This window comes from Microcaecilia unicolor, chromosome 5, assembly GCF_901765095.1.
Source record: "Microcaecilia unicolor chromosome 5, aMicUni1.1, whole genome shotgun sequence".
NCBI lineage: Eukaryota > Metazoa > Chordata > Amphibia > Gymnophiona > Siphonopidae > Microcaecilia > Microcaecilia unicolor.
In genome coordinates this window covers 169546180-169562177 of record NC_044035.1, presented here as the reverse complement: position 1 = coordinate 169562177, position 15998 = coordinate 169546180, and the positions used below count along the sequence as shown (strand labels likewise).

The 15998-nt window shown below is 45.6% G+C and overlaps 1 protein-coding gene across 1 annotated transcript in view; it reads right to left on the bottom strand.

The window, feature by feature from the left end:
* The window catches only part of CCDC113 (coiled-coil domain containing 113), a 184857-nt gene that overhangs the window by 110572 nt on the left and 58287 nt on the right, over nucleotides 1-15998 (bottom strand). The window contains exon 3 of the mRNA XM_030205001.1: nucleotides 171-323. Within this exon, the coding sequence (XP_030060861.1) occupies nucleotides 171-323 (153 nt within the window). The remainder of the gene's footprint in view (nucleotides 1-170; nucleotides 324-15998) is intronic.

The window sequence follows — 15998 nt, the reverse complement described above, 5'->3', positions numbered from 1 at the left end:
GAATTCTCATGAACCCTCGTTAAACGTACGTTTTTAGATGTGGAATAGCCCATTTGTAAACTACTGTAAGTCACAACATCTCACTCATTCTTGGCAACAGAAAAGTATACAATTCTTTCTCAGCTACTGTAGCACAGTAAGAAAATGAAAAGTAGATCAACTAAGCTCACCCTGCTCCTGGTTTTCTCCTCGAAATATCTCATAATTTTCTCAACTGTTACTGGTGTTTTCTTCAACTTAATTCCTTTGCCGATATCCCTCTCAAACTCGTACATGGCTTTCTTAATTTCTGTCCACCGGAATTCTGACTCTTCCATAGTGGCCTGTATATGTAAGCAAAACAGAGTCATCACAATCCACTATACCTTCTCGATAATTTTCCAGGAAATGAACTTCAGCTCTGTCATAACAAGCTATTTGCTATTTCTAGTTTGAAGAATTATGTTTGGCACCAGTGACCCATATCAGCAAGCTTTACTCTCAAATTGGAAAGCTGGATTAGCTTGGAATGACACTTGATGCTAGAAAGAGTATGAATTTCAAAATACCTCTGACACTACTTCAAACAGGATCCTTATAAAACAAGTTGGGGAGGTGTAAGCAGTGGTGTGCTGGAGCCGGCTCGCAAGAGCCGCTTGTTAAATTTTGACAGCTCTTGCGAGCCGGTTGTTGTACGGGGCAAGCCGGCTCCATTGCACGAGGTAAGCATGGCAGGAGGGCGCCATGCTTACCTCCCCTCCCGCTCCCATCCGTCAGTTTCAAATACCTGCCTCGAAGCGCCGCATTATTTAAGGCCTGCCTGCTGCCCGTCTCCAGCTGCCTTCCCTGCTTGCTTCTCAGGAGCTCGGTTCGTGCCCTTAGTCCCGCCTTCTGACGTCATTCTGACGTCATTTCCTTTTCCCGCGGTGGGACTAAGGGCGCGAAGAACCAAACTCCTGAGAAGCAAGCAGGGAAGGCAGCTGGAGACGGGCAGTAGGCAGGCCTTAAATAATGCGGCGCTTCGAGGCAGGTATTTGAAACTAACGGATGGGAGCGGCAGGGGAGGATGGGGGGGTGAAGGACATCGCTAGACCTGGATGGGAGCGGGAGGGCAGGGGAGGGAGGAGAACTGCTGGGCATGGATGGGCAGAGGGGGGCAGGGGAGAAAATTGCTGGGCATGGATGGGCAGAGGGAGGCAGGGGAGAGAACTGCTGGGCATGGATGGGCAGAGGGAAGCAGGGGAGAGAATTGCTGGGCATGGATGGGCAGAGGAGAGAATTGCTGGGCATGGATGGGCAGAGGGGGCAGGGGAGAGAAGAGAATTGCTGGGTATGGATGGGCAGAGGGAGGCAGATGAGAGAATTGCTGGGCATGGATGGGCAGAGGGGGGCAGGGGAGAGAATTGCTGGGCATGGATGGGCAGAGGGAAGCAGGGGAGAGAATTGCTGGGCATGGATGAGCAGAGGAGAGAATTGCTGGGCATGGATGGGCAGAGGGAGGCAGGGGAGAAAATTGCTGGGCATGGATGGGCAGAGGGGAGAATTGCTGGGCATGGATGGGCAGAGGGGGGCAGGGGAGAGAATTGCTGGGCATGGATGGGCAGGGGGAAGCAAGGGAGAGAATTGCTGGGCATGGATGGGCATAGGAGAGAATTGCTGGGCATGGATAGGCAGAGGGGGCAGGGGAGAGAAGAGAATTGCTGGGTATGGATGGATAGAGAGGGGCAGGGGAGAGAGGAGAGTTTCAGGACATGGATGGCGGGGAGAGCAAGAGAAATTCTGGACATGGATGGAGGGGAGAGCAAGAGAAATTCTGGACATGGATGGAGGGGAGGGAAAGGAGAGAGAAGAAATGCTGGACATGGAGGGAAGATAGAGGAAGGAGATTAGATGAGGGAAAAGGAAGTGAGGAGAGAAACTGCACATGGATGGAGAAAATAGGCAGAAGCTGGATCCACTGTACAGTCAAGTATGCGGAGGACCAGAAATGAAGGAGGAAAGAAAAGAAATAAATGGAAAGGAAGCCCTGGAAACGGAGTCAAGGGAACAGATAGAGAGCAGCAGAATCAGATACTGAACCAGCATGATCAGAGAAACAAAGTCACCAGACAACAAAGGTAGAAAAAAAATTATGTTATTTTCATTATAGTGTTTGGAATATGTCCACATTGAGAATCAGGTGCTGAACGTTAAAAGTTTATGTTTATTTACTTATTTATGGCATTTTATCCCATATTAAACATGAATTAGATTGGAACCTAGGATCATTTAATTTTTTTTTCCTGGAGAGAGTAATGTGTTGGCCGCCACCCCCCCCCCCCCCCCCCCTCCGGGTATAGCCCGCTCTGCAAATTTTTTGGGGGGGAGGGGGGGCGCCGAGGTGGATTGGGAAGAGAGCCTGTTGCTAAAAATTTACCAGCACACCACTGGGTGTAAGCATGGTAAACTGAGTTACAAACTCATTGACAGGAAACTTGAAGACTCGTTTAGCATAGGACAGTTGTTCACAAACCTGATCCTGGAGGCACCCCAGGCAGTCAGATTTTTGACATATCCACAATGAATATTCATGACAGAGATCTACATGCAGTGGAGGCAGTTCATGCAAATATCTCTCATGAATATTCATTGTGGATATCCCCAAAACCTGGAAGATAAAACAAGGTGGTAGACCTTGTAAAAAAACACAGTAAAAGCTCCCAGAAATTTAACATAAAATGCCCAACATTACCATGTTTTACAGTGTTTTTACGAGAGACTGAGCCCAGAATCTAACTTGCATATGTTTTAACAGTTACACCAACCAAGCACTTTATGGAATTTTATATCAGCTGGTGACTCGCTGCCCCTGACACAGCCATTTTATACTGGCGAAACATGGCCATGTCAGGCATTTTATGTTAAATTTCTGGGAGCTTTTAATCTATTAATAAAAACTGTTTTTTACAAGGTTTGCCTTGTTGTTTTATCTTCCAAATTGGATTTGGCAGACCACCTGCCTTGCTGCTTTTTGTATCCCGAAAACCTGACTGACTAGGGTGCCTCCAGGACTAGATTTTGGAACCACTGGCATAGGACATTGAAGCAGAAATTGGGATGTCCAGAATTCCTCCAATATTTACAAAAAGGCTCTTCAGAACAAGGAGCCTTTAGTAAAATATGTGCAAGAATGCCAGGAAATGCACATGCATTTCTTTGCACATACAGGAGGGGCATCAATTTCAAAAACCTATATACAGTGGGGGAAATAAGTATTTGATCCCTTGCTGATTTTGTAAGTTTGCCCACTGACAAAGACATGAGCAGCCCATAATTGAAGGGTAGGTTATTGGTAACAGTGAGAGATAGCACATCACAAATTAAATCCGGAAAATCACATTGTGGAAAGCATATGAATTTATTTGCATTCTGCAGAGGGAAATAAGTATTTGATCCCCCACCAACCAGTAAGAGATCTGGCCCCTACAGACCAGGTAGATGCTCCAAATCAACTCGTTACCTGCATGACAGACAGCTGTCGGCAATGGTCACCTGTATGAAAGACACCTGTCCACAGACTCAGTGAATCAGTCAGACTCTAACCTCTACAAAATGGCCAAGAGCAAGGAGCTGTCTAAGGATGTCAGGGACAAGATCATACACCTGCACAAGGCTGGAATGGGCTACAAAACCATCAGTAAGACGCTGGGCGAGAAGGAGACAACTGTTGGTGCCATAGTAAGAAAATGGAAGAAGTACAAAATGACTGTCAATCGACAAAGATCTGGGGCTCCACGCAAAATCTCACCTCGTGGGGTATCCTTGATCATGAGGAAGGTTAGAAATCAGCCTACAACTACAAGGGGGGAACTTGTCAATGATCTCAAGGCAGCTGGGACCACTGTCACCACGAAAACCATTGGTAACACATTACGACATAACGGATTGCAATCCTGCAGTGCCCGCAAGGTCCCCCTGCTCCGGAAGGCACATGTGACGGCCCGTCTGAAGTTTGCCAGTGAACACCTGGATGATGCCGAGAGTGATTGGGAGAAGGTGCTGTGGTCAGATGAGACAAAAATTGAGCTCTTTGGCATGAACTCAACTCGCCGTGTTTGGAGGAAGAGAAATGCTGCCTATGACCCAAAGAACACCGTCCCCACTGTCAAGCATGGAGGCGGAAATGTTATGTTTTGGGGGTGTTTCTCTGCTAAGGGCACAGGACTACTTCACCGCATCAATGGGAGAATGGATGGGGCCATGTACCGTACAATTCTGAGTGACAACCTCCTTCCCTCCGCCAGGGCCTTAAAAATGGGTCGTGGCTGGGTCTTCCAGCACGACAATGACCCAAAACATACAGCCAAGGCAACAAAGGAGTGGCTCAGGAAGAAGCACATTAGGGTCATGGAGTGGCCTAGCCAGTCACCAGACCTTAATCCCATTGAAAACTTATGGAGGGAGCTGAAGCTGCGAGTTGCCAAGCGACAGCCCAGAACTCTTAATGATTTAGAGATGATCTGCAAAGAGGAGTGGACCAAAATTCCTCCTGACATGTGTGCAAACCTCATCATCAACTACAGAAGACGTCTGACCGCTGTGCTTGCCAACAAGGGTTTTGCCACCAAGTATTAGGTCTTGTTTGCCAGAGGGATCAAATACTTATTTCCCTCTGCAGAATGCAAATAAATTCATATACTTTCCACAATGTGATTTTCCGGATTTAATTTGTGATGTGCTATCTCTCACTGTTACCAATAACCTACCCTTCAATTATGGGCTGCTCATGTCTTTGTCAGTGGGCAAACTTACAAAATCAGCAAGGGATCAAATACTTATTTCCCCCACTGTATACTGGAAAAGGGTGGCATTGCCCAGCAGGTTCCATTTAAAAAATGTATAAACTGCCATATCTATGATTCTAGGCAGTTTACACGCATAATTTAAATTCACAGAATATAAAATAATCAATAAAATCAAATAAAGATAAAATAAACAAACATGTATACATAAAAAACTTAATACCACGATTCAGACTTTTGAGGTGTATTTGCTATTGAGCGGTGAGAAGGCCCCACGGATTTCTTTCTGCTATAAAATTATAGTAATACACTTCCCTAGTTTGAACTTGCAGAAATGGGCCATGACCTGATCTAATGATTTAGGTGAAACTATAGAATCAGACCAGCTGCATTCTTGCTTATCTAAACCACCTGTGAAGCTATGTAATGCCCTTCTCCAGGAGCAAAATTATAAATTTAAATTGCAAGCTTATGTTTCTCCACTTCAGGCTGTTAGAATGTGTATTGTATCAACCACTGCATGTATTCAGTGTGTTTATAGACGGACTACATCTAGGCCACCTTTTTGGGTCTCATGTCCATATTCAATTCTTTTGGGAGGCTATTCTCTCCTATATTTCCCAAATATTGCATTTACAAGTGCTGCTTGTTTGCATATTTCACAGTATTAGCTCAAGCCACTAATAAGAGTGAGCAAGAACGTACTTATTTTATGCTTTTGCTTTATTGGTGTCAACTAGATCCTCCTACTCATGTACAGGCGAAACCTGCTTTATAAAACAATGAGGCCGATATTCAGCCTGTGGAGTTTTGGCTAGCGCTAACAACCGGCTAAGCAAATATGTAGCGCTGGCTGGTTAAGTTAATAGCGGGAAAGATAGGACTGCTATTTATGCGGTCCAATTTGCCCACTAAACTTAGCCAGTCAGTGCTGAATATTGTCGGTTATCGCACAATATAGTCATGGATTTCGATGTCAGACAAAGCTAGGAGTACTATTAGCTTGGATTAAGAGCCTGCTGTGGACATGTCAGCTGGACTTTATGGCCAAGCATGGTTCTTGACCACCACTTGCCACTACTTTTGGCAACAGGGGATGGGTGAGTGTGTGTGTGTGTGTGGGGGGGGGGGGGGGAGGGAGAATCAGGGATACATTGTTCCCAGATTTTTTTTTTTGCTTTTTGTAGTTGTTTACAATAAAAGACTTAATAATATAAAAAAAACTTAATACCAATAATTGAGAACAATTCTGAGGTTCATAACACAAAAATGATCATAGGAAACAAAACAAGTAATATCTCTGAAGACTCCAACTAAATAATACTTAATCCCCCAAATTCTATAAATGACACCTAAATTTGGACACACAGTTATAGACTAGGGTCAGTTACACACATAACTTAATTAGCTAATTAGCACTAAATAGCTAATTAGCACTAAACTGGCACTTTATTATTATTATTATTATTACATTTGTATCCCACATTATCCCACCTTTTTGCAGGCTCAATGTGGCTTACAATTCATCGTGGATACAGGAAATAGAAAAGAATGTACATTTGGTTTTACAGCGAGTTTTGGGTACATGATGGTGAAATACATGATAGTGTTAAAGCCATACACATTAGGTGCATGATAGTGTGAAAGCAGAAGACACTAAAGAACCTTCCTGGGTAACTTAAAGAAAGTAGAGTTACGCGTGTTGTTCTTTATGATATATTTTGTCGAAGAGATAAGTTTTCAGGAGTTTGCGGAAATTGGTCATTTCGTAAACCGATTTCAGGTTACGTGGCAGTGAATTCCAGAGCTGTGTGCTTGTATAGGAAAAGGTTGATGAATGCACTGATTTGTATTTCAAGCCTTTACATTTGGGAGGATGAAGATTGAGGAATGTGCGGGAGGATTTTTTTTGCATTTCTGGGTGGTAGTTCTATTAGGTTCGACATGTAGGCTGGGGCGTCGCCATGGATGATTTTATGGACCAAGGTACAGAGTTTGAACATGATGCGTTCTTTGAGTGGAGATAAGTACCAACAATGGGTGTTAACAGGCACTAATTGGCACTGATTAGCAGTTTTGCATGTAACTGACCTACATCCCTATTCTGTAAACTGAGCGCCTAACTTCTCTTGTAAGCAACTCCAAAGGGGGCATGGCCAAGGGAAGGGTATGGGCAGGTCATGGGCATTCCCAGGATTTAGGTACAGAGTAATAGAAAACTTTTTAATAAGGCATACCATATAGAACAACAAATATAAATGCATGCATCTCCTATACCTTTACTCAGAACTATTTTTATAATATCTGCTTGTTAAACTTCTACTACGTTACTCAAAATCTCTATATAATAAAACTCACCCTCAACATTCTGAAGCTACTGACATCACTTCCTTCAAGACGGGTTCGAAGGGTTCGTGGTGGTGAAGCCACCGAAATCGCCAAGTCTCGGGGCCCCGCCCTCACGTCAAACGTGATGACATTGAGGGCGGAGCAATGGCATCACACACCGAGGGCGGAGCAATGGCGTATGGTGCGTTCAGGAGGTGCGGAGCAATGGCGTCAGAACGACGAAGGGGTCAGCAGGTAGGTAGGTAGGGAGGGAGGGAGAGGGGGGTATTGGGGAGGAAAACCTTGCTAGCGCCCGTTTCATTTGCTCCAGAAACAGGCCTCTTTTACTAGTCTTTATAATATCTGCTTGTTCTAAACTTCTACCATGTTACTCAAAATCTCTATGTAACAATAAGTGATTACGTTCCAATCTATTACCACCAAGAACGATACATTGTAAGCCACATTGAGCCTGCAAAAAGGTGGGAAAATGTGGGATACAAATGCAATAAATAAATAAAAACTTCCATTTCCACATCTGTCAGTAGTTAGGCGTAAGCATTTACATCAGCATTTGGCAGGTGCTAAATTTAGGTGTGAAAATGATTTAAGCTAGTATTCTATAAAGACAGTTCCGTAGGGAACTGCCTTTATAGAATTCACGCTTAGCATGCATCATCCAGCGCCTAACATTGGGCACCATTTACTGAATCTACTCCAATGCGTATAACAGAGGTGAGCACCATCATCACTACTGCTTACAATCTTTACAAAAACCTTATTTACTTGATGATACATATTAATCAAAGGCTTTCTTAAATAAATGGGCTTTAAGTTGCCTTCTAAAGCTATCCGACTGAACAATAAGACACAGTGAAATAGGTAACATATTCCACAATATGAGGCTGGCCACTCAAAAGACAGATGAATGCAAATTGTCCACGCTATTCAGTTTGAAAGAGCAAACTGGTTTGAAAAGAAGCTGAAAGGGTCGGCCACAAAGGTTAGGACTTTAAATCAGGCATGGACTTTGTTTAAAAATACCATCGTTGAAGCCCAGACCAGATAAGTACATAAGTACATATAAGTACACTAGTAAAAAAGGCCCGTTTCTGTTTGTAAGGAAACGGGCGCTAGCAATGGTTTTTTTTTTTTTTTTTTTTTGGTATCTGTAGAGTTGTTAGTAAAGTGTGTGTGTTTGAGTGTGTGTCACAGTGAGACACAGAGAGTGGAAAAGAGTGTGTGTGTGTGACACAGAGCTACAGTGTGCCAGAGTATGTGTCTGCGTGTGTGCATGACCCCCTCATTCTGTCAGATGTGCAGTTACCCCCAGCTTTTGTGTTTGAAGTTCTGGGACCACAGGGGCGAGCAGTGAGTCTGAGTGTGTGTGTGTGTGAGAGTGTGTCTGTCTCTGTGTGTGTGCATGACCCTTTCCTTCTGTCCGTGTTGCAGGGTCGTCCCCTCCCCCCCCATGTGTTTGTATTTTCAGTAACTTTTCCTTGTTTAATCCTGCGATTGTGCTCTTTTGTCCATGCCCTCCATCCATCCATGTGTAACATTTGTCCTCTCCCCTTTCCCTCTCATTCTGTTCTCTCCCCCCTCTCCATGTGTTTTTGTCTGTCTCCCCTTGAAGTTCCAGGCCCCTCTCTTTTCCTCCCCCCTCCCTGCATGTGAGAGAGAACATGTGTGTGTGTCAGACAGAGAGTGTGTGTGTTTGAGAGTGTGTGACACACAAAGAGTGAAAGACTGTGTGTTGTGTGTGTGTGTATGACCCCTTCCTTCTGTCTGAGGTGCAGGGTAGTTCCCCCCCCCCCCCCCCCCTGGTTTTTCAGTTCCTTTTCTTTTTTTTTTTAATCTCATGATTGTGCTCTTTTTTTTTTTCCTGCCCTTTCTCTCCCATAAGTGTACCTGCTGTTAGGAAAGTTGGTCCGTCTGCTAGGCTTCAAGCAGCTTACGTTATAGTCGACCCCTGCTGATATGCTGGAGGCTGTGTCTTCACCTTTGTTTTTGTTTTGTTAGTGCGGGTCCAGAGGGCTGTTCAGCTTCCTGCTGCTTGCTGAGGTGCCGGGAGCCTGTGTGTTCACTTTTTTTTTTTTTTTGGTTAGTGCAGGACTGGAGGGCGATTCAGCTTCCTGCAGCTTGCAGTGTGGTCGAGGGCCCCTGCTGAGTTGCCCGGAGGCTCTCTCTTCACCCTTTTGGTTTTTTATTATTTTTTTGTTACTATGGGTCTGGTGCCTTTTTTTTTCTTTTTTTTTTGCACGTGCCAGCAGCCAGTTCCTGCGTTCAGCTTTGTTTGTTGACGTCATTAAGTTCGATGCTGCCTAGTAGACCACCTGCTGAGGGAGCCACGGTCCCAAGCATTAGAACGTTGGAGGTGAGTTTTATTATATAGGATTTGTTACTGTGGGTCTGGTGCCTTTTTTTTTCTTTTTTTTTTGCACGTGCCAGCAGCCAGTTCCTGCATTCAGCTGTGTTTGTTGACGTCATTAAGTTCGATGCTGCCTAGTAGACCACCTGCTGAGGGAGCCACGGTCCCAAGCATTAGAACGTTGGAGGTGAGTTTTATTATATAGGATAAGTAATGCCATACTGGGAAAAGACCAAGGGTCCATCGAGCCCAGCATCCTGTCCACGACAGCGGCCAATCCAGACCAAGGGCACCTGGCAAGCTTCCCAAACGTACAAACATTCTATACATGTTATTCCTGGAATTGTGGATTTTTCCCAAGTCCATTTAGTAGCGGTTTATGGACTTGTCCTTTAGGAAACCGTCCAACCCCTTTTTAAACTCTGCTAAGCTAACCGCCTTCACCACTTTCTCCGGCAACGAATTCCAGAGTTTAATTATACGTTGGGTGAAGAAAACTTTTCTCCGATTTGTTTTAAATTTACTACACTGTAGTTTCATCGCATGCCCCCTAGTCCTAGTATTTTTGGAAAGCGTGAACAGACGCTTCACATCCATCTGTTCCACTCCACTCATTATTTTATATACCTCTATCATGTCTCCCCTCAGCCGTCTCTTCTCCAAGCTGAATAGCCCTAGCCTCCTTAATCTTTCTTCATAGGGAAGTTGTCCCATCCCCGCTATCATTCTAGTCGCCCTTCTCTGCACCTTCTCCAATTCTACTATATCTTTCTTGAGATGCGGCAACCAGAATTAAACACAATATTCAAGGTGCGGTCGCACCATGGAGCGATACAACGGCATTATAACATCCTCACACCTGTTTTCCATACCTTTCCTAATAATACCCAACATTCTATTCACTTTCCTAGCTGCAGCAGCACACTGAGCAGAAGGTTTCAGTGTATTATCGACGACGATACCCAAATCCCTTTCTTGGTCCGTAACTCCTAATGTGGAACCTTGCATGACGTATCTATAATTCGGGTTCTTTTTTTCCCACATGCATCACCTTGCACTTGCTCACATTAAACATCATCTGCCATTTAACCGCCCAGTCTCCCAGATGTATTCCATGTATTAACAAAGGTGGAAAGAAGAGCAAACGACAGCCAATGTGGTTAAAAGGTGAAGTGAAAGAGGCTATTAGAACCAAAAGAACATCCTTCAAAGAATGGAAAAAGGATCCGTAAGAAGAAAAGTTATGGAGTTATGGAGGCATGAGGACGCTCTCGGAGGGAACCGCAGAGGCCACCGAGGGCTCAGTCGACAGCACCGAGACCAGAGTGCAGCAGCAGCAACAAGAGGAGAAGGGGCAATGCAGCGGAGGCCCTGGAGACAGGATCCGAGGGGCTCAGAGCAAAGCCCCCTCTGGTGGCTACCTCCAACACAGACACAGCTCCCAGGGTTGCGGAGTCTCTGTGCCCTGGGCAACACGTCCGATCACCAGACCGTGAGTAAAGTGCCTATTTTATTTCAAGATATTGAGACTTTACAACTGACAAGGCTTGAAAGGCCTGACAGTAAAAACCAAAGTAAAAACTGAATAATTGCTAGTGAACTGAAGACACCTTCAGCAGGATGGGCGTGCCTGAGAAGAAGCCTTTTGCACTGCATTTGATCAACCGGAGAAGGCAGGCTTGTGAGGAGAGCAGATTGGGGTAACATGGTCTTAATAGTAACCATAGGAAATATATAGCATAATGAATACCCTCAAACTACTCCTAATAATCTACTCCTTAACACTGATCCACTTAACACTAACCACCCCACTTGCAGAAAACATCATATCCATACTACACAATCATCATAGATTGATCAAATACACCACACCACACCTCACCAAACCGATAACAACCTAAACAAAGGAAGAACACTTAGGGCTAGATGCACTACAGTCCTCGGAAGAGCCGTTCCCTTACCGATTCCATAGCGAATCGGTAGGGAACGGCCATGCATCAAGGAAATGGAATGCAAATGAGCTGCTCATTGTAGCTCACTTGCATTCTCTATTTCCTCGGAAAACAGTCAGCCAGTCGGCCAGTCGAACATGTGCAGAGCAGCCAAGCGTTATGCTGGCTGCTCTGCGCATGCCGAAGATGTCCAAAAAGGACGTCCCTGACGAGCACTTGTTAGAGCCGCGGGCCGGAGCGCAAGCTGCAGCTGCCAGTACAGCCGGTGATCCCTGCCGCCCCACTCTCGGAAGGGGGTGGATTGCTGCTGACCATGCAGACCCTCCTCCCCGGGAACGCGCGGCTCTGGGGGCGATGGAGGGTGAGAGTTGCATCAAATTACCACCGCCGGCATTGGGAAGTGCGAGGACGCCTAACATGGACGTCCTTCACTGAAACATTAAAAAAAAAGGACGGCCCTGACAAGCAATTGGACATTTTTCTCCAGATTTTTTTGTGATGGGTGTTCTTCTGCAAGGACGACCAAATAAAAAAACTATTTGGACGTCCCTTTCGATTGTGCCCCCCCCCCCTCCAGGTCTCTCGCTGCCAATCACAGCGCGTTTAGCTGACAGCGGGAGTTTTTGAAATAAAAAATGTTAATTTATCCAGAAAACAGCTTTTTGAACTTAAGAAATGGAACAAAGCTGCTCAATTCTTCTTTGATGTTGAAAGTTAAGAGTATGTTGCATAGATCAGTGAAACAAGTTCCTTCATTAACACATGTTCAACTGTAATTTTTTACACAACTGAAAGTGACAATATACAAGGGTTTGAAGACTTACGCAAGGCACTACAAATCTTAAACAACATGATTACCACCTGAACGTACTCAGTAAGACTTGGGAAGATAATTTGTTCTCTCTCCCCTCAGACTTCGTGTGACTAGGACTTGGCAATAAGGGAATACTTTCTTTTGAAACAGGAAAATCAATGACATTTCTTTTGTTTTGTTTTCAAAACAAAATTAAAGTAAAAAAAAAAAAAAGAAATGTACACGTTTCCTTTTGTTTCAGATGTAGTTTTGCTTTTTCTGTCCCCCTACTTCCCCAGATGCTGCTGCCATAACCCCACTAACCTCCCTTAGCACCTCCCCCATCACTTAGAAACCTTTTAAGTACAGCACTTAAGGCAGGCACAGCAGGGGCGTAGCCACGGGTGGGCCTGGGTGGGCCCAGGCCCACCCAGTTTTGGTTCAGGCCCACCCAGCAGTGGAGGCAGCGGAGCGGAGGGAGCAGGCTGAGCTCGGATCCCCATCTGCCTCGCCGCCCGCCGCACCTTTAAATATTATAGTTTTGCTGGAGTCGCGGGCAGCCGGCATTGAAGACATCGGCAGGCTTATGCCGGTTCCAGCAGCCTTCCCTTCCCTCGTTGCAAATCGGATGATGGCTCCGCCCTCGGAGAAACAGGAAATACGTCAGAAGAGGGCGGAGCCATCATCCGACTTTCAACGAGGGAAGGGAAGGCTGCTGGAACCGGCATAAGCCTGCCGATGTCTTCAATGCCGGCTGCCCGCGACTCCAGCAAAACTATAATATTTAAAGGTACGGGGGGGGCGGAAGGAAACAGGGCAGACAGGAGAGGAGGGTTGCTGGATATGGTGGAAGAAGGGGAGAGGAGGGTTGCTGGACTGGTGGAAGAAGGGGAGAGGAGAGGGCAGGGGAGAGGAGGGTTGCTGGATGAAGGGAAGGGGAGAGGAGGGTTGCTGGACATGGTGGAAGAAGGGGAGAGGAGGGTTGCTGGATGGAGGGAAGGGGAGAGGAGGGTTGCTGGACATGGTGGAAGAAGGGGAGAGGAGGGTGCTGATGGAGGGAAGGGGAGAGGAGGGTTGCTGGACATGGTGGAAGAAGGGGAGAGGAGAGGGCAGGGGAGAGGAGGGTTGCTGGATGAAGGGAAGGGGAGGAGGGTTGCTGGACATGGTGGAAGAAGGGGAGAGGAGGGTTGCTGGATGGAGGGAAGGGGAGAGGAGGGTTGCTGGACATGGTGGAAGAAGGGGAGAGGAGGGTTGCAGGATGAAGGGAAGGGGAGAGGAGGGTTGCTGGACATGGTGGAAGAAGGGGAGAGGAGAGGGCAGGGGAGAGGAGGGTTGCTGGATGAAGGGAAGGGGAGAGGAGGGTTGCTGGACATGGTGGAAGAAGGGGAGAGGAGGGTTGCTGGATGGAGGGAAGGGGAGATGAGGGTTGCTGGACATGGTGGAAGAAGGGGAGAGGAGAGGGCAGGGGAGAGGAGGGTTGCTGCACATGGTGGAAGAAGGGGAGAGGAGGGTTGCTGGATGGAGGGAAGGGGAGAGGAGGGTTGCTGGACATGGTGGAAGAAGAGGAGAGGGCAGGGGAGAGGAGGGTTGCTGGATGGAGGGAAGGGGAGAGGAGGGTTGCTGGATGGAGGGAAGGGGAGAGGAGGGTTGCTGGACATGGTGGAAGAAGGGGAGAGGAGAGGGCAGGGGAGAGGAGGGTTGCTGGATGAAGGGAAGGGGAGAGGAGGGTTGCTGGACATGGTGGAAGAAGGGGAGAGGAGGGTTGCTGGATGGAGGGAAGGGAGAGAGAAGAAATGCTGGACATGGAAGAATGAGGAAGGAGATGAGATGAGGGAAAAGGAAGAGAGGAGAAAAACTGCACATGGATGAAGAAAATAGGCAGAAGCTGGATCCACTAGACAGTCAAGTCTGCAGAGGACCCAGCTTTTACTTATGGATATAGAGCAAGAAATGAAGAAGAAAGGAGGAAAGTAAAGAAATAAATGGAAAGGAAGCCCTGGAAACGGAGTTAAGAGGACAGATAGCAGCAGAATCGGATACTGGGCCAGCATGATCAGAAAAACAGTCACCAGACAACAAAGGTAGAAAAAAAATCATTTTATTTTCATTATAGTGTTTGGAATATGTCCACTTTGAGAATCAGGTGCTCAACATTAAAAGTTTATATTTATTTACTTATTTATTTATGGCATTTTATCCCACATTAAACATGAATTAAATTGGAACCTGGGATCATTTAATTTTTTTTTTCCTGTAGACAGTAATGCATTGCCCCCCCCCCCCCCAGGCTCTCTCCCCGGCTATAGCCAGCTCTGCAATTTTTAGGGGAGGTGCACAGGTGGATGGGGGGGTGCAGAGGTGGACCGGGGAGAGAGCCTGTTGTTAAACATTTACCAGCACACCACTGTCTAGTGCCCACCCATCCAACCTGTTGGCCCACCCAAAAATTGACTTCTGGCTACGCCACTGAGGCACAGTCACCTCTCACTCCTGCCCCACTACTTCTTTTTGTCAAGTTCCCGAAATACAACAAAATGGCACCAGCTTTAGGATGGCTGGCATCATCATCATAAAGAGAAGTAGCAGGACAGGAGTGAAAAGAAAAAGAAAAGGCTCCTCTCCTAAGAAGATTATATATTGTAAGGGGGGGGCAAGTCAACCTTTTTAATTTTGTTTTATGGGTTATTGGTGGTGGTGGTGGTTGTTTCCTCTCTAAAAAAGGAAACAAATTACAAGGAAAAAAAACATTTTCAAATGTAAAAGCATACTTTACACATGGAAAAAGGCTCTTATAAAACTGTAAACAAGGTATGCAAGTTAAAAAAAAGGCATGCTGAAAGATAAAGTATGCACTATTGGAACAGTGGAAGAGTAGCCTGGTGGTTAGTGCAGTGGACTTTGATCCTGGGGAACTGAGTTCGATTCCCACTGCAGCTCCTTGTGACTCTGGGCAAGTCATTTAACCCTCCATTGTCCCTGGTACAAAATAAGTACCTGAATATATGTAAACCGCTTTGAATGTAGTTGCAAAAAACTCAGAACGTTGGTATATCAAGTCCCATTTCCCTTTCCCTTTCATGAAGGCATTCCCAGAGACAGGTTGGTTAGAATTCTGATAGATGTGCATATTTTATAAGATACACTGAGTACACACACATGGGGAGAAATTCTCCCTGGGAGAAATTTTATAAGTCCTAAAAAGACTCCTATTTTAATCCTATTTTAAAAATGCAACACAAGTGCCTTTATAAAATAAAATCTTTTTAAAAATTCCCCATAGTATGCTCCTATGCAAATTTACAGCCGCTTTGAAAAAGATGCAATTATGTGTCTGCACTCCATGCATTTACCACTTATTTTATAACACACACATCGCAAATATGCCTCTTCTCTGCACAAATTATGCCTCTAAGGAACACTTACATCCAGATCACATAAAGTGGGCGAACACTTTCTGTGCACACATATACGGTCTTAGCCCTTTTCTGCATGTAAAAAAGGCTTTACAAAATGATTCCTATAAAGTACATGGATAAATTTAAACCTTCAGAGCAGGTGTAGAATATCTGTGCACTACTGGGTCTGGTTATGGGTGACTATTTCATAATATGGCATATAGGCCTTTATAAAATATCCAAATCATATAAGAATGGAACAGGTATAGTCAAAAGGAGTGGCCTAGTGGTTAGGGTGGTGGACTCTAGTCCTGAGGAACTGAGTTCAATTCCCACTTCAGGCACAGCTCCTTGTGACTCTGGGCAAGTCACTTAACCCTCCATTGTCCCAGGTACAAATAA